The sequence below is a fragment of the Seriola aureovittata genome, chromosome 21, assembly GCF_021018895.1.
Source record: "Seriola aureovittata isolate HTS-2021-v1 ecotype China chromosome 21, ASM2101889v1, whole genome shotgun sequence".
NCBI lineage: Eukaryota > Metazoa > Chordata > Actinopteri > Carangiformes > Carangidae > Seriola > Seriola aureovittata.
This window is the reverse complement of record NC_079384.1, coordinates 16341223-16360564: the sequence shown is the minus strand read 5'-3', so window position 1 is coordinate 16360564 and position 19342 is coordinate 16341223. Positions and strand designations below refer to the sequence as shown.

General features: G+C 39.2%; 1 protein-coding gene across 2 annotated transcripts in view; it reads right to left on the bottom strand.

The window, feature by feature from the left end:
• The window catches only part of LOC130162078 (ankyrin-3-like), a 166872-nt gene that overhangs the window by 127960 nt on the left and 19570 nt on the right, over positions 1 to 19342 (bottom strand). Inside the window, exon 1 of one of the 2 annotated variants that reach the window (XM_056365545.1) lies at positions 16031 to 16425. The exons of the other annotated variant lie outside the window; for it this stretch is intronic. Coding sequence (XP_056221520.1) covers positions 16031 to 16096 — 66 coding nt within the window. The 5' untranslated portion in view covers positions 16097 to 16425. Of the gene's footprint in view, positions 1 to 16030; positions 16426 to 19342 lie in introns of those variants that run through there. 2 annotated transcript variants of the gene reach the window in all.

Genomic DNA, 19342 nt, shown 5'->3' with positions numbered 1-19342 from the left:
TCACTCTGTGCCACTTAACTAAACACAGAGTTTTTCCTCTGAGATTATCACGTGTTAACACCTTTGTCTGGTATCAATCCACCATCAACAGATCATGTGATACATCACTTTTCATTTTGTGACAAACATAGCATTTGTTTATGTGTATTTATATTTATTACAGAAAGACCATTTTAGTGTGAAGGGCTGTGTGTAAGTATAAAGGAACTCAATAATGAAATAGCTTGAAAAATAACCGTAGTTCTAGGTAGAAAATAATCTTGTGACCCTTAATGTGTCTCTAATCCCCTCATGTGGGTCCAGACCCCCAGGTTGAGAACATCTGACAGAGAATTTAAACTGATTGTGATCTATCTAGAGCCATGATAATTTTTCAAGTAAAAATACTGCTTATTCTCTGGTTCCCGCTTCTAAAATGTCAGGATTTGATGCTTTTCTTTTTCATATATGACAGTAGACTGAATGCCTTTGGGTTTTGGACTATTGGTACAATAAATAAAGGTATCTATGGGAAATTTTAACAGTTATTTTATCACTATTTTTGCATATCTTATGGGCAAAAGAATGAACTGTGAAAATAACTGGCAGATTAATCAATATGCAGCCCTATATCTATGTATTAAATACTCTTGGAAGCAAAAAATGTTGTTTAATGTATTTAATGTTTTACAGCCACAGCCATTCCTCTGCTGAAGAAAAGATGAAAGCATCCAAGAGTTTGTATTAGCCTGTTAACAAGATGAGATGACATTCAACAGATTTCTCAGGCTCAACAACAATGTAGAAGAGCCACTCATCACTTATATAACGACTAAACCTTAAAAAAAAGGATGATGTGAAATTACGATGGATTTGAATAGCACATTACACTTGCATCAAATCCTAATGTATCTGTCACACTCTTCTTCTTTGTGTGTGTATGTGTGTGTCTTGAAGCTGTATACTCTAATCCATGTGGAATGATAACCCTCCCTGACATTACAGAGGTTAATTAGACATGAACTTTCCATTATAGACACAGATAGCTTATCGTAATCCATGCATTCACGCACAGCATGTATTTCCCATACAGACAAATATGTACACACACTCAAACCACACACACACACACACACACACAAACACACACACACACACACAGAGCATACTCAAGCTCAACAGGATGCAGCCACTTCAGGACGGGTATCCTGACCTAACTCTGGTGGGCATGCTCAGTAGAGCTATGCAAATGACCCAGGCGATGACACCTTGGCAGGCTGTCATGGCAACACATCAAGTAGCAGGCATGTGGCCACTGTCAGGGGGCAGGGAGGGGAGGGAAGGATGGAGGAAACAGGAGTAGTAAGAGGTAAAAAAGAAGAATGAAAAATGGGGAGTGGAAGGAAAATGGAAGCACTGGTGATGAGAAAAAAGATAAATGAGACAGAAAAATGGCAGGCGAGGGAGGGGAGAAGGTGATGGAGGAGTGAATAAAGAAGCTAATGATCTTGTAAACTAGGCTACTGGGCCTCCAGCTGTCAGCCGACATCTTTGTCCCTGTCTGTTAGGGATGGGTATGAGTAATAGATGAATCAATTATTAATTGAACGCAAACTTGATAATCTTTTCCCCGTATTCCGTCTTTTTTTTTTTTTAAACAGATCTCCTCATTAACTTTTTTGTCCCCAATAATCGAAGTGCTTTAATATTTTGTATCTGCCGATGCCAATCTGACTTGCATTGCTTTAGAGCTGCAACCAATTATTTGAATTACTGCTGAATCTACCAATAATTCATTAATTATTTAGTTTACGAAACATCATAAAATTGTTAAAAAATGCTCCTCACAACTTCACTGAGCAGAAAGTGACTCCGTCAAATGTCTTGTTTTGTCCAATTAACAGTTCAAACCCCACAGATGTTTTAGTTTTATATATTTAAATATTATTATAGAAGCAGGAAATCATTTCAAGTTATCTTTAATGATTCTGTTTCACATCTACTTATAAATGTATTATTAAATATGGTATCTGATACATTGAACTGTGTAGCCTTCTCAATAAACACCTAATTTTTCACGAGGTCCTGGTTCAAAAATATCATGTTGATGATCTTAAACTATTGATATGAAGGAAAATTGAACTGGGATAATGCATCTCTGGGAAAAAAAGACATCAAACAATCCGCTAGAGTAAAGACATATCACTCTGTTGAAGTTCTTAGAACTGCAAAAAAAACAAAAACACTCTCATTTGATTCTTCATTTTTAAAATCATGTGCAAGAAATGTAATAATCTCAAAGACTCAAGTGCAAAGGGGGAGAGGGTTACTTGAGTTTATACAACAAGGTGACATTTATACACACATTAATGGAATTAGTGGTAGCATTAGTTTTTGATGATGTAGTCAGCTCAGAAATGTGGTGTTTGCAACTATTTGTGCTTGAACTATGCAATGAATCCAATTCCTTTATTGTAAATGTGTGCTGTTTTTGAGCTGATTTTACATGGTCTGTGTGTGTGTGTGTGTGTGTGTGTGTGTGTGTGTGTGTGTGTGAGACAAGTAGACAGGGCATGCCTGCTTTTTTGATGATCTGTAGATTGTGCGTTGTCTGTGTGTTTGCTACCTGCACCTTTAGCTGTGTTGCTGTAACATGACATGATTTATAATGGTACAGTTAACTGTAAGCACACACCGTCTTCACTAGTAGCGCACACACACACGCGCACACACACACACACACACACACAAACACACACATGCAAACAATGATGACGTGCATCTCAGTGTGTGTGAGGAACAGTCTGGGCATTTCCAGCAGGCGACCTGCCAGTACTCTCAATGTTCTGGTCCAGAAACCCCTCTGCAGTCTGCCTTTCCTCACCCTCCTCACATCTTTACTGCACTGCTTCCTCTTCCTTTCTTCTTTTATCTGTCATTTGTGCTCTTACGTCTGCCTTTAATGCACAAGGCAGCTAAACCTTAGAGTAGAAGTCTATTGACGCATGTTGTGTCGGAAAACATCCCCTTTCTACTCAGAGTCATAACTCAGTCAAGTCACAGAATGTGAATGATGTGAATCACGGAGCCAATAACACATCTATCCCATATGGAAATTTAAAAAAAAGACCAATAAGAGTGACAAAAACCATGAAAACAAGCTATCAATACATTTTGTGACACTTGTGGGGATCAGAATGTCCAAGCTTTCCACTTATTATTAAATCAATTGTTCAAAAATATTGAGATATACGCTTTTTTCAGTTCTTGTAGAGAGCTAGACGAGAAGATTGATACCACTCATGTCTGTGAGAGAAAGCCAGCAACAGGTTAGCTTATTACAAAGTTTGGAAACAGGAGTGAAAGAGGTAGTCTGTTTCTGTCCAAAAAACAAAATGTAAAAACATTAGACTGATTTTATTACCTTTGGAGAGCCGGGCTAGCTGCTAAGCTAAGCTAAGCTAAGCGGCTCTATCAAAATGATTCCTGATGAAATACTGTAACACATGATAACCATGTGTCGAGAGTGTGTGAAAACAGTTAGCGAGCAAGTAAAGAAGGTAAAACATGTAGATAAAAGTGATGGATAATTGGTTATGAAAGATACTGTAGCTTAAAGTAATGGATAAATAGTTGAAATAGCTAAATGTGTCATTATTGTAAAGGAAGTTAAAAAAAAGAAGCAGCAATCGGCTTCCCAGCATCCTCAAAATTCAGAGAAAGCTGCAAGGACACTCCCTCTTGTGAGACAAGAAAAGAGGCAGAGCATGACAGAGAGGGGGGGGGGATAATGGTGGATGTAGAAAAAGGGAGCTGGACAAAGGATGAGAAAGAAAAGACATAATAACACATATGCATGTGAGAAAATACACATGGGTGGAGAGAGAACAGTCATTCAGGGGAAGAGAGGGGAGAAACGGGAAATGAGGGAAAGACTGAATGATGAACACTGACAATTAAGGAGGAAAAGAGATGGATGTTTCCCCTAAAAAACCATTACATCACCCTCTGCACAACCCTGTTGCCATGGCTACAGAGTCACATTAGCCTAATCATACTACCATCTGACACCTTCACTTAGCCTTCATGCGAGCTCCATCCCTGAACTCCAGGGCTTTGTTCATTTGACTGTGTCACACTTGTCTGGTCTGCCTCTTCCTGTCATTTTATTTGAATAAAAGGTGGTCTGTCTTCTGACTACAGCGCCTTGTATTTCTCCCTAAGGCCACTGTAAGACTGCTTCAAAGATATGATTTGAATGCACATAGGAGATTGAGCTGGTAGCCAGTTAGCTGAGGAAGCTGAGCATCATTGGACGAACACAGTAACTGAGTTGTAATGCACATGACTGTCCACCTGTCCAACACTTTATGTAAACAGCAAGGAGTGTGCTCATGAGCTGCACAAATCTCAAAAGAAAGGCAAAAAAAATGAGTTCACGTAAAAATCAATTACATCAAAATATAGTTCATGGCCTGTTCTATTCACTAGATAAAGGATACTTAAATAAGGTCAGAGGTCCAGACTGATGTCAGCACATTGCACCAACAGGAATAAAAGTCACTGAACTTTCCATAATTACATAACAAACGTTCTGCATTCAACAACCAAACATACAGTTGAACAGCATGACAGAACATGCTGCACGTGTGAATGCCACATCAGAGCTACAGATCCAGGTTCATTGGTCAAGCAGCTGCAGTATGAGAGCATAGGTTACTAACAGCTAGTGGGAGAATGAATGCATCTTTCTCCCTCTATTTCTCTTTGAATTTCACGTTCTACTCATCAACTTTTAACATCAATATCATTGACTGACACTGACATTTCATTGTCATGGTAATGCCATTGTTCTGCCTGCGAATGCACCAGAGTGAATGTGCAAAGAGAAACACAAATGTCCGTACACACTCACTAGTGTCACGCCGAGTGTCACATAATATACAAGGGGCCATTAATGTGAAGGCAAATGTGTGGCCTGATGTATCCACACAAGTATGGGTTCATGTTCAATCACATAAACATCGCTCAAACAAAAGAAAATACAACATTAACACATTAGGAGACAAATTGTCTGTTGGGTCCATATCAAGACCTTTGTCCAGGCTTCGAAAAGCCTGACCTCAGACCAGTTTTTCAACCTTTTTGGCTTTGGTGAAAAACATGAATCAATATCAATTTGCAGCACAGGTTGAATACCGTATGTCTATGAGTTGCAGCCAGTTCGCTATACCACAATTTTTCTTTCTCAGATCAGTTTATTTTACAGATACAAAAACAACAAAAATCTATTTTTGTGCTGCAGAAATGCATTTTTTCTGATTCCCTGTCTTTATTTTCATCTTTTGACCCCAGAGATTTATCTTCTGATCACTTTAGGGAATCCTTACCCTTACATTGGAACCTATATAGTAAAAGGAGTAGAATTTGAGTAGATCTAGTGTATTGCTGGTGTAGGTACTGAACAGTGATCCATAGCTGACGCTCTGCCAGCTTTTCTGCAGACCGTAGCTCCTTCTGAGACTGCCGCTGCTTAGTCAGTCGCTCTGACATTAAGCTAATTCACAAAGCTACATGGTATTTGTGCACATTTTACATTTCTCTACCATCTTTGACACAAAGTACTACTAGAGGAAGCCTCCTCTCAGCAATAACCTTATTCAGCGATGGGGTTTTATTACAGTTATACCTGCTACACTAGCTCCACACATCAAATAAAGATCAAAATTGAAGCTGTATGTTTGGTTTTAATATACTGAAACGAGCCTTGGGAATAAGCTATAAAAGGGACTACTAGCCCAGTGTGTTCACTGCTGAGCAGAAACGTACTCACACAAAAACTCACCCCAGTTTTGTGTATTGTTGTATCTGTAACACTCAAAATTCAAAATGATTCTTTCCTCATTAGTGATCATTACATTTCTGAACCTTACACTTGCAATTTGGCCTTGGTTGGCCACTTCTGCTATGAGACAATCTTTTTAAGCTACTCCAGGGACTATTTCACTAGAAGACAAAGTGATTGTAATAAAGAAGAAAATCCTGCTATTAAACATGTCAATGAGGTCAGCAGTAATACGAGGTAAATGGCTGCTACAAGGTGTTGCCAACGAGGAAACGAGGCAGAGGAATGAAACAGACAGAGATCAAAACAAAAAGAGAAGGATGAGAAATCCAGAATGCTAAGGAATTCAATATTTAAGCTTGAAATAGTAAAAACTAATAAAAACAAGGGCAACAGTAGTTTCAGCAAAAGCAAACAAATGCAAACGGCCAAGTGACAAAGTTGTGTGACATAGTTTGAGGGTGTTTGTTTGTTTCCTGTTTCCCACCAACAGTCAATGTTGGTTTCTTTTAAGCATGACCATGATCGTCCTATAACCCTAACCTCATGATTATTATTGTCACTATGCTCCTTACTGCCCCCTAACCTCAACTTCACTTTTTCCCCTAAACCTATCATAACCGTAACCATAGCAGCGCCAGATCGGAAAACACATAAATGTGATGGTGATGACAAATTACGTATTTTGTAGTTTTTTTTGAAAGACTTACAGGGTTATAGCGCTCTATCCACATACTGGCATGGCTGTTATCATCTGTAGGTTTTTGCTTGTCACAGATATATCGGTATCAGTACACATGTTGAATAATATCTAATAAAACATCCATATCTTTATAATAATGTATCAAATGAAAATGTAAAAGGAGTCGCTAGTAGAGCTGAACCTACAGAGAAGTTTGTGACTCTCAGCTCATTGTTTAGCTGTTTTTTTTTTAGCTGCAGCGAGGACTGTAGCCTCTACACATGGGGCGGATGCTCATCCAACTGAGCTACTCGACGCCCCGTTGTTTAGATGTTTAAATCACTGTCTTGGTTCAAACTTTCCAAGCTCTAAAAACCCACTGTATATTACCTGCTTAGCACCAAACTACAAACATGGCAGAACATTTAGGCGGTGGAGACCAAAAACAGAGCTGAAAGAGAGTGAATACTGGGCTTCCAGTCACCAGGTGACCCGAAACATGACTTCAAATGACTGATAATGTTCCTCCCTAACTGCTGGATATGTACATACGCAACTGTTTGCTTATTCAAACACAGTGCAACATGGAGAGCAAATAGTTAATTGACCATACGTTCATCTGCAGATGAGCGGACAGGAATAAATGATCACATAAGGACGATAAGATAAGATCTGTGTAATTACGAATGGATGATGTACACATATCCTTTCTTTCTGAGGTTGATTAAAGCACAGATCTTAAGGAAAGAAAAAAAAAGGTCTGCAGTCCTGAGTCCCAGTCAACTGCTGAACAAGGCGAACAAGGCAAACGCAGCAATGTACATTCGGAACTGAGTCATTGAGTTCAGGCCAACAAGTGGTGCCATCTCACTTTTTTCCCCCCTTATCGTCTCCAATGAACTCCTCCTCCTCTATGTCTGTGTGTGTGAGAGAGAAAGAGAGAGAGAGTGAGAGGAAGAGAGGGGGTAAAAAAGAAAGGACTGTACATTGAACAAGCCATGCTAACAGAGCACAGCTTCATCCTGTTCCTGTGAAGCGAGAGAAATAGAGCCAAGCGCAGCATTCTGCTCCACGGCTGCCTCAGCAAAAACACAATATGTTGGCTCTGAAGGACCTCGCTGGCAGGAACTCTCACCCCGAAGAATATCATCAGCTTCATTATACTGTATGCTGCTTATTTGGCTAGAATACCCACCTAGATAATAAATATGGGAGGGTTTGAGAAACAGTGCGTGATGAATAGGAGGAACTTGCGGTGCTGTGCATTAACGCTGAGTATTACACTCTACTCCTGCTTCATACCTGCTTTACTTTTCTTGTCGCTTCATCAAAATCAACTGGTTGCTGAAAGACCAAAATAAATTAGTTTTCCTATAGTTTTTTTTTAACTTATTTATTTTGATTATTTCATTTTGTGTGTGGGATTTTCTTCTGTTGAGCGAAAATGGGATTCAAGGACACTCAGCCGACTCCGCAGGCTAAACCACAGACTATACACTTACAATGTAGAGCCAGCGCTTGAATTAGGCTCTTGACCCTTCATGTGTATTGTTCCAGCTGCTGTCATCTCTTCAACAAAGAAGAGTCCTCAACCATTAAAACTTCTCTTTTGAAAAGATGTCAAATGGGAACCTCATATTTAGAGTGAATGGCCCTTTCGTTACCACTCCATTGTTACTGTAAGTCACTGGCTTCTTGTCAGATTTGCAATAATGTTATTTCCTTTATTCTATTACAGCTCTAATATCACATTCTCTTGTGCTCTGGCTTAGTAAAAGATAGATGTCATGTTTGTGACATGTTTCCATGCATGTACAGTATGTACAGTTTTATTCTTGTTTACAATTCAATCAATCAATCAATCAGACTTTATTTGTAAAGCACTTTATATATAAATATGGTCCCACAAGGTGTCTATCAGAGTAAAAGCAATAGAGACAACCTACACTAATATCATAAAAGTCATTCTTATGAAATAAAACAAATCAAACACAGGAGACAAAACTAACAAGACAAGAAACTGTGTTATGTGAGTTTGTGTGGTCCAAGACGACTCACCAGGCCACTCAAAAGTCAAAAACTGATAAACATCTGACACTGATTTCACAAATATTCCTGTTATGATGTCAAAAAACAGTAATAATGATAATTAAAATAAATAGAAATGTATAAACGTCTGTGGTGGCTGCAGTGGCCCTCGTGCTCCTAAATGGTTCCCCTGTTTTCATTCCAGTGGTACATAATGCCAGGGGTGTGACTTGAGGATAACATCGCTGACTTTCTGAGCATGGAGCTCATAGTACAACGTGGCCAAACTCTACAGACGGCTCGTAGCAGCGCCTGAGGAGTTATCATGTTTCCCTGGCAGCGTCCGTCCCAACAGGAATGGTGAACTGTACGACCAGCTCCGTGCTCGCGAAATGCTGCACACCAGGCATTCCAACTGGGATTACACCCTGGTATAGAGTAACCTGTCTGACCCCACCCAGCACCACCCTCTGGGAGAGGAAACTCCAAAGTGGAAATAATCTTATGTTGCCCGGAACCATCATGAACAAGCACATGGCTGTATGTCTACTAGATAAGTCTAGCAGACTTGATAAGTCTAGATAAGTTTGTTTACATACTTGATGTGTTTCCACTGAAACAATGTGTCACCTCTACAGAGGAGCCGCTCAGGATATGCTGTCACGCTTATGAGACATACGGGATGGAAGGTCCACTGTGCAGAGGTGGGACAAAGTTGTTGTTTTGCAAGTCAAAAGACAAGTCCAGAGTCAAGACCAACAAGTCCAGAGTCAAGACCAACAAGTCCCACGTCAAGAACCAACCAGTCCAATTAAAGGCAAAATGATCAGGTGTTATCCCTGTGACTTAATATTAAGAAGGTCGGAGAGCATTTTATGAAAATTTGTCTTGTGATTTCAACATTTGTAACAAAAGGTAAAAATAACTTTGGTGGCATAATTACTGATCACAACACAAAAGTGAGGTGACCATTATTGTGGTTTTAGCATTAATAACAGCTTTAGCTTTGCTGACTTATAACTGGGTAGGTAACGAACTAATTAATTGGAGGTTCCAATTCTCAAATATTCAACTGATCAACTTAAAATACTGATTAGACATCAATAAAAGATGACTGCCCTTTGAACAATACTAAATAAACATATATCAAATAAGAATTGAATGGGATGCACATTAAGACATTGAGTGTATTTAAGAGGTAAAATTAACTTATAATATATTTATATTAAATTATTTGCCATTTCATATTATCCATTGTTGACATACAGGCTGTTACCTCACCACAATGTGGCACTAGAGGAAAACACAGATGATCCACAAAGTCATTAAGATAAATCATCTGGGAACCATGAACGTGCCAGGTAAGACACCTGTATTGATCAGATATGACAAAGTATAATTTCAGCGAACAATTCTGTTTGTTTTCTTCACACTGCGCTCTGTATAAATCAGATTGCCAGTGTGCTGGAGCTACCACTTCATGCCTATTGAAAGCATTGACAGTATTGACATTGGAGAGGGTGTGGGTTGGAAATGACTGAACGTGGGCAGTCATGTTACATAAGCAATAGTCCACTTCTCTGACTAAAACAGCACAAAAACACAGATGCACCTTGCATACATGTGCTGCTCACCTCCCTCTGACAGATGGGGATGTTTCATTTAAGTGGAGGTGTCATTATTAGAAGCCAGAGAGCTGCTCCTGTTACCTGGCAAAATACTTCAGAACCATGAAGTGTGATTATTTCACACTTCATGGTTATGGAAATTATAACAAACTGTATTCAGGATTTTGATTCTAATTATGAGCACAAACGGTTCTTCTGCAGCCGTTAAAATAAAGTTTTCATCCATTTTTAGACAAACAGGCAACAATATAGAACAGGCGGAGCAAATTATTTGGCATTTGGGTGCCATCTACACCACCGCACTGTGTTGAGGTATTTCTCAGCACACGTGGATCGCCTGACAGGATCCACTTTAACCGTCTTCCGGTTTCCCTCCTCGGTTACCAGACTCAACCAGATGGGCTTTGAGTTACATAGTAAAAATGTAAAATGCATACCAGGCCTGTGCATATGTGTGTATATCAGACACACACAGAGAGACCGAGAGCTGGGTGTGACGGCCCATATTAATTTGTTTTCATCTTGTTGGACTCGAGTTCATCCAGTTCACTCTGAGTGCGTTTACACACACTGTTGCACACCGGTCAACACTAAGATTTCCAGTTCTAAACCGACTTCATATTTAATGTGGAGCTGCTGTACGACATTTCTCCACCTGATGACTAACTTCCACAGCTCCGAACTGCTTCTCTCACTTCCTCCCTCTCCCAGTGGGTCTTTGGTTGTCATAGTTACATCCATTAACACACCTGCTAAGCTCTTAGGTCCCCCATGTCTCCCCCCTCTCTTTCTCCCCTCCTCCCTACCATTTCTACAGTAGTCACAGACCTGAATTGTAATTACAGCTAAGATAGAAAGTCAAGAACAGAAATATAATATAGAGTGGGTTTCCATCCACATTTTATGCACATTTTCAATTTGTGCAGTGGAAAAGCTGAAAAGCTGAAAATGAAAAATAAAAAATAAAAAATAAAAAATATTTCTTATCCTTGGCTGGAATGGAAAAGATGGCGTATATATAACGCGAGAAGTGCTACTTCTAAAATCTTAAATCATGACGTACGGAAAACATACAACTTAAAGGTCCCATATGTTACACTTATCTGGTGTTTTATTTCAAGTTTTATCATCCATAAGAAGATATATTTGTGGTTTTAAGAACCAAAGCCCATCTCAATGTAGTTTGACATCTCCTCTCTCAGGCTTCCCTCTGGAGCTCTGGTAACAACAGGTCGGTGAGCCAATCAGGAGAGAGGATCTGAGCTTTCTACAATAAAGGACATTTATATGTTCGCACAGTAGACGTTGATTCAGAGCCATGTGAAGCGATGACTTAATTGTAACAATCCTCAAATTAATTTGCAATGTTTTCTTAATTGTTTTTCACCATTTGAAGTCTGACTGGAGCCCTTTTAATTACACCATCTTGTTGCGACTTCCTCTTCTCCAACAGTTTAATGGCACTGACTGGAGAGTTAGCACCACCAACTGTTTATCTCAACAAACAAACATTCACATAGCGAAAGTGCAGTACGCTAGCTCCTCGAAGTTTGGATAAGATTTGCACTACAACTGACTTAAATGGAATAAATACAGAAAATATTAAAACATGATTTGCAGTATTGAGAAATCTTTCAACGGGCATTTATTCATGGCTGAGCTCTCCAGCAAATTTCAATAAAAACTCTTGACAAGTTTTGAAATAGAACAAAAAACAACATGTCCACAGTGGAGCAAAGAAAAGAAAGATTGACATTTTATATTGACTGCAGTAATGAGATTATTTCCTATTATGGACAAAATCAAAAAGGACTTAAGGTTCAATTTTAAAATAATGCCAACTATCTTCCCACCCAGGAAGTCAAAGTCTTAGATACAACAATAAAGCAGCATTAGAAATGGATTTAACTGGCTTGCTTGATAACCACTCAGCTGGGACAACAGTGTTGTTTATTGACATGTTGGCTTCAGCATCTCTTTCAGTAACTGCCTTCACTCAGTTCTCACCTAAAACACACCCACACCAAAGCATTCAGTTGTTCTTTTAGTAGTAGGCCTATGTGATGGTCCCTGGTTACTCATACACACACACACACACACACACACACACACACACACACACACACACACACACACACACACACACACACACACACACACACACACACACACACACACACACACACACACACACACACACACACACACACAAATCGTGTTGTCATCCACATCAGTGCTACTGTTGTTACCGTGGTCCATCACCACAGATACCCTGTGTCCCTAGCAACAGGTGGAGAGTGGAGGCAACCCTTTTCTCATCAAAGCAAAAACACGATCCTCTCCTTTCTTTCAGATTACTTTCTCTCCTCCTGATCTCTCTACTTATCTTGTCTGCTCACTCTTTTAATAGCCTTCCTCCCTTCTTTATTTATCTATCTTCCTCCTCTTCACTCTCTGCCCACCCTCCTCTTCCTCTGCCTTCTCGCTTCTTCCCAAAAACAGAGCCATCAAGCTCCTTTTCCTCCACTTCCCTCTACACTCTTCTTCATTATCTTCATCTGCTTCTGCTGTCCCCTCTCCTCCTCCTTTCTTCCTTCTCCTTTCCATTACTCCCTGACTGTCTCTTCCCCACAGGATCACAGCGACACAACAGTCATCTCTGATCAGCCGAGACGCCGTCTCACAACACCGCCTCTCCTCTCTTTTCTCTTTCTCTGCACTTTATCATTATAGTCCCTCTCTTTCTTCCCTCCTCACCTCCCTTCTCCTTTCATCCTTACTCTCTCCTCTTTGGCATTTTCTTCTTCCTCCTCCCCACCCTTTTTGACTCCTCCTCTACTCTTCTGGTCCTTTCTCTCCGCCTCCCTCTGTCCTCGCTGTGGTACAAAAAGAATCATTAACCTCAGCAACAACACGACAGCCCAACATATACAGATGTAAACTCTGAGAGCTGTGTCCCTTCCGAAGGACGTAGCATCAATATCAATGGCTGCACTAAATCATACACACTGTATGTTGCCTTCTTTGTCTGCTGGGAGAACGAAAAGCACCTGTAACACAGAATAAATAGAGAAGACTGTGGTGTGTGTGTGTGTGTGTGTGTGTGTGTATGTGTGTGTGTGTGTGTGTACAGGGAGGCAATTAAGAACAGCTGACTAAACATAAGGCTGAATCTTATAGAATAAAGGAGCTTACACAGCAGCCTTTTTCACGGCAGCAGGCTCTGCAAAGAACACACAAATCCTGTACTGGATACACAGGGATACAAATACACATCAACACTGTGGACTGTCCTTTCAGACATTAAGGACTTAAACTCTTTCTTTTTTGAATAAAATCAGTCGAGAACTGAAAACTGTCAGAATCTTGTTGACCTGCTTTCAATAAAATATATGGATTTAAATCAGAACTTCACTAGTTTCGAAGCCCCGTTGCACCAACATTTAAAGGAAATCAATGAAATCAATGAATTTATATCATTAGAGCCAAGTCAATCTGTGCCAATATATTCATTTAAACTTATTTGCGCAAACAGATTTACGTCTCTGATCAATATAGAGTCTGACGTCAGGTCCAGGTTAACGCCCAGCTCCACTAGCTTCTGTAACTCTGTCTCTCATTCACCATTTAATTCATCGATATTTCTACAAACTAGAAGCAAAGTTTACTTTCCACATTCTCAGACAAATAAGCATCCACCACAGTAGATGCTATGAGAAATTGAAACCTTTGTGATTTTAACACACAAAAAACTACAACTCCCATGAACAAAAATGCTACAAGCGCAAAAGTGTGGATACTTCGTCCATATACTCTACAAAAACGCTCATTTTGGAACTTTTTAGCTCGTTCATGGACTGGCTTCTTCTGTTGAAGCGTTATGTTCAGGCTGCGAATCTCTATTCTCTGTGGAATATTGCTCATTAAACAACACTAAAAAACATAAATATTGAATAATCAACTATGTTGGACAGTTCTTCAAAAATAATACTATCCTTATCTAAACATATAAATCAAGCCACATAACATACTCCCGGGAAAGGTTGTGTTCCGAACTGGATTTTTAATTATTAGCATAGTTACAAATGTCAATGGGGTTTTTTTAATGTGGTTTTCTTACTTCAGAGAGTCCAAAATGGAGGAGGCTAACGTAGCTTGTTAGCTATGTTTCAACATCAATGCTTGACAGAGAATAAACTGTTCCAGAAAAGATCAAAGTTGTGAATGCGGTTATAAGACAGGAGTTCACTGTACAAATACATTTTCTGAATAAAGACTGCGAACTTAGCGACAAAGCTAATCTTAACTGCCAGTTAAAAAGCTTGTTAGCTTGGAAATAATGTTACACTATTTCACCAACTAGCCCTGCAAGTAGTCACTACGTTGCCTTTAGACAATTTTATTAAGTTCTTGTGAGGCTGCTTGTGTTTAGGCAATAATTAAAATTAAATGTTTGAATTGAATGTTGAATGAAGAGCAGGATTTCAAAAACTACTAACACTTCTCAGTCAGGTTTAGGAAGAGTATCGTTTTGATGTGGGTACCAAAAGCCAGGTATGGTGTTGGTATTCTCACGATGTAATCCACCTTTTCTCAGCAGCTAACATCTTATCCCAAAGACAGGAAAACCTTTGTCCTAACAAAGTCCAGTCAATATTCCTCAACAGTATTCACTTTTCTTTTCTTTCCTGTTGGGATTTGTGTTTTGGTGGCGTAAACAAGGGCTACACACACATACACATAGAAAAACTCCACCCATTCAGCCAGACAGCCGGCTAATGTAAAACTATAAATCCTCATGTCTTTGCCAAGCCCAGGAGAAACCCATTTTAATCACTGAACGAGCACTGAGAAGATTCTTTCCTGCATTACCATCACAACAAATTATTGCCGTGATATTGGCTCATTTATGCTGAAAGGATCCAAGATGTTAACGTGGAAAACTAAAACTAAATGATTCATCTGTAAGAGATATCTCTTTAGGATCTTTGTTGATTCATATGCAGACATCTCTTTTCCACAGACTCACTCTATCTCCCCTTCACGTCTCTAATCGTGACCTCCCATCTTTTCTCCCACTTCTCGTTTCACGTTCACCTCCTATCCTACTTTTTTTTCTCCCCTCCACCTCTCCAGTTCTTTCTTCCCCATTTCTCCTCCTTAGCCTCTTCTTGCTTTGTCATCTTTTAACTCATTCCCCCCTTGAGTACCCTCCTTTCATTTTCTCTTTTTGGACCTCATCTCTCTCTTCCATTTCTCATCCTCTGCTCTCACTGGGAATATTAACATATTAACAGGTGTTTAATGCCTGCACTCACACTTTGTGGTGTAGCTACAATCCAACACATATGACGAACACACAGAAATATCCAGGCAACATCCTAGATTTTCCTCTGTATGAGTTACTTCATTTAGCAAACTGTGCACATTAAACATAAGAGCAAAGAATTTTATATTCAGAACGAATTAATTGCCCCATTTCATTGAGTGACTGAAGAACAAAAAGCGAACTAACCATTTGAGCCCCTGCTATGCAAAGATAGTGCTCTGTCATCAAATCACCAGTTAACAAAGGCTGACGCCGACCACAACAAAAGATCTGCTTTCCATCAACTAAATCCACAAATGCACAACTTCCAAAGGCAAAAATGTGTCAAATGAAGACATGAAAAAAATCAAATAATCATCCTCTAATATCAAACCAGACATATTTTTGAGAAATATTCTCTAACTTTATTTTGTGTAATGATTAAAGCAAGTAAAACCACAGCCCGTCTATTTCCTGTCTCAGTGACTGAGGATTGTTTCAGCTGAAGGAGCCACACCATGTTGTTTACAAACCCAAGTCAGGCTTAGTGTTTCTTTTACCTTCTTTCCTTTCTTCTTCCGATGAGCCGACTTCCCCGCAGCCTTCTCTTTAACCTCCTCGCTCATTTCAGCAGCTGTGACAGTGTGTGTGTGTCCCAAACAGCTGTGTGTACGAGTCCAAAAAGGTTTTTTTTTTTTTTAATCCAGCATGGATGAGCGGAGAAGAGTGGAGTGGTGGCCACTCTCAACGTGCACAGCGACCAACTCGCTCAGTTGCTCACACCCACTTTCACACACACACATAGACGCACACTCTGTCCGCGAGGAGTGGTGCCAACAAGGCTGCCCGGCTGGAGCGATGGAGAGACGCGCATTCTCGCTCTTTCTCTCTGTGTCTGTGTGTTTCAGTCTCTCTCTTTCTCTTTCACACATACATATACACACACACACACACACACACACACATACAGATACGCACTCACTCACACACTTTACTTCCTTCCTACCTGTCCATGGCTGTGGTTGCCTCCCACACACTCCACAAGTGAGAGCAGAGCAGCAACAAGCTACGGGGGCTTGAGTATTAATAGCAATCAATACCAGCTCATTGGCAGTTGTGTGTGTGTGTATGTGCCTGCGTGCGTGTGTGTGTTTGTCTATGTGTGTGTGTGTGTGTGTGTGTGTGTGTGTGTGTGTGTGTATGTATGTATGTGTGTGTGTGTGTGTGTGTGTCTATGTGTGTGTGTGTGTGTGTGTGTGTGTGTGTATGTATGTGTGTGTGTGTGTGTGTGTGTGTGTGTGTGTGTGTGTGTGTGTGTGTGTGTGTGTGTTTGTGTGCCTGTTTCTGTGTAGAGAGCAAGAGACAAGCAGAGAGTACATTTCTTCAACAGGTTACAAAAAAGACAGAAGATGTGTTTGTCTATGCTAAAAAAGACCAAAGATTTTGACTTGGAGATAGAAAACAGTTTCTTTTCCTCCCATTTAATCTCATAATAATCTCTGAAAATAAGTATTTACTATTATTTGAGATACTATGTAAGTTACACAGCTGTTTTGAATTGAAAAAAGAAACATATATGAATTAATAATCAAAATAATGAAAATAATAATTCAAAAGAGTCAGAGAGAAGCAGAGATTTGAATTATAACATCATTACATCATTAATTAATTCTGTATCTTTTCCAATGTGAACACACACATACTCCGAACCATTACTGTCTTTTACAGGCTGCTTTAGAAACTGATTTCACCCGAAATGAATGTCAACTGTCATTGGCAAATTTAGTTAGCTGCAGCTAATTAACGTTAGCTCTGTGAGTCGGTGGAGCGGATCCTAGAAATTGCTATTGGGGAGTCGATACCAACAAAGTCGACCAACTGGACTCTGCTGTGACTTGTCCACTTCGACTTGCTACTGTTGCGGCACTGCTCTCCATCATGACAGCCTACGGCATTTCGCACCATATCTGAGTGAAAGTTAAAGAAAGAAATTTAGTTTGACTGACTTATTAGCAAACGGTGCAGAAAACATTCAGCGAGCAGCTCTCCGACGTGTGAAATTCGCTTTCACAGGTGAAAATGACAGACATCGCCGACAGCAGGTCACATCAGCCACCGCTAATTAATGTTCATTCTGTGAGTAACTGGATGGAAAGATCAAATAAAACTTGGCTGATGACAGGTTTGTGTTTTCTCTGCAGCCGGTGTCTATACTCCAAAAGAAGCATCACTCTGTAACATTAAAGTCACAGTCCTCTTGTTTAAGTTTCATTCATAATCATTTCAATAATTTAGGCTTATTGTTTTTGTATTTTTGAATCAAGACCTTCAGTATTTAGGTAATCACAAGAATCCGATCAGACCTGGTATCAGCTGATACCAAATATAGGATCAGGGTCCGATCAATTCTGATTGGACATCCCTCACAAAAATGAATCTCTTGGCTACTGACTAGTTAATATGCTCTCCGCATGCTCGAGAAAGAAACACCTCTCTATGACTTTGTTGTTTGAAAAAACTAAGAACAAGTTATCTATATCTTTTTGTCATTCAACGGAGGGGCGAATCCGTCTCTAGATCTTAGGTCACTAACAGGTGGACCGAGGTTTCGGACACAGACACCATCCTATCCAAACGTGGACGTACAACCTAGAAATTATTTAGAATTATTACATTATGACGGAGCGTTTCTATTTTAACCGGCGCATCTTTTCTAGCCTTTATGGCACTGGTCACGTGACGCTACTCAGCCAATCACTTGAGTCATTCAGCGAGATATACACACTGCAGAGAGATGACATCGGAGAAATAAGGGATCAAAATCAGGAGTCATCAGTCAGATATCAACCCTGAAGCCTGAGCGACACTGGAGGTCAATGACAATATTGGTATATGTGAGTTTTAAAAAAATTGATAACAATATTATATATTTAATAAGGATCATTTAAATTTGTTCATTAAAGAATTGGGACATTTTAAAGATGAAAAATAAACCAGTCAGTGCTCTCTAGAGGACAAAATGTGTAATGTAGACACTGTTTGTAAATGACCTCAAACGTATCTTTGGCATTTCTGTACTGCAATTTCTTGTTATTTATAAACCCAGTTACAGTTACACTCACTTTATTAGGTACATCTATAGCTAAAACTAATGCAGTCGGTCCTGCAGTAAATCCTCCTTCATGAAGGTTGTAATGTTCAGTTTTTGCAGAAACTGTTTGACAGAGGTGTTTTTTTCAACTGTGTGATCATTTTGGAGGCGGCAGTTTGTGCTGCTGTTGAACTGTATTACATTATACATAGAGGTGTTTCTGTTATTCATTCATATAAACGCAGTGGACAAAATAAAATCAACACCTGTCAGTATAACACGATACAGTTCAACAGCAGCAGGAACTACATACGTCAAAAAGACCATAAAGTTGAATCAGTGATATTGGCTTGCTGATTTATTGGTTGGGCTCTAATGAAAAACATTTTCACATATGATTTACTGGCACTTCGTCATTATTATTAGAATAATAATTTAATAAATGTGGGTCACATTGGTCATTTTTTCTATAGAAAACAATACTTTTTTTTAACAAGCGACTACATTATATTCTAATTCTACTCATGTAGAAATGAGATTCATTATAATATTAATAACATTAATATTATACAGACCCAAAATGCACAATTAACTTCTATGAATAAATTATATAAATGATATCATAACATGAATGTTATGTATATATTATTCATTTACATACATTATTATATATAATATAATGGGAAAATATATAAAATATTACATAAAAATATATAAATTATATCATATACGCATTATTATTTATTGCTATTTAATGTAATATTTAATATACATCATTATT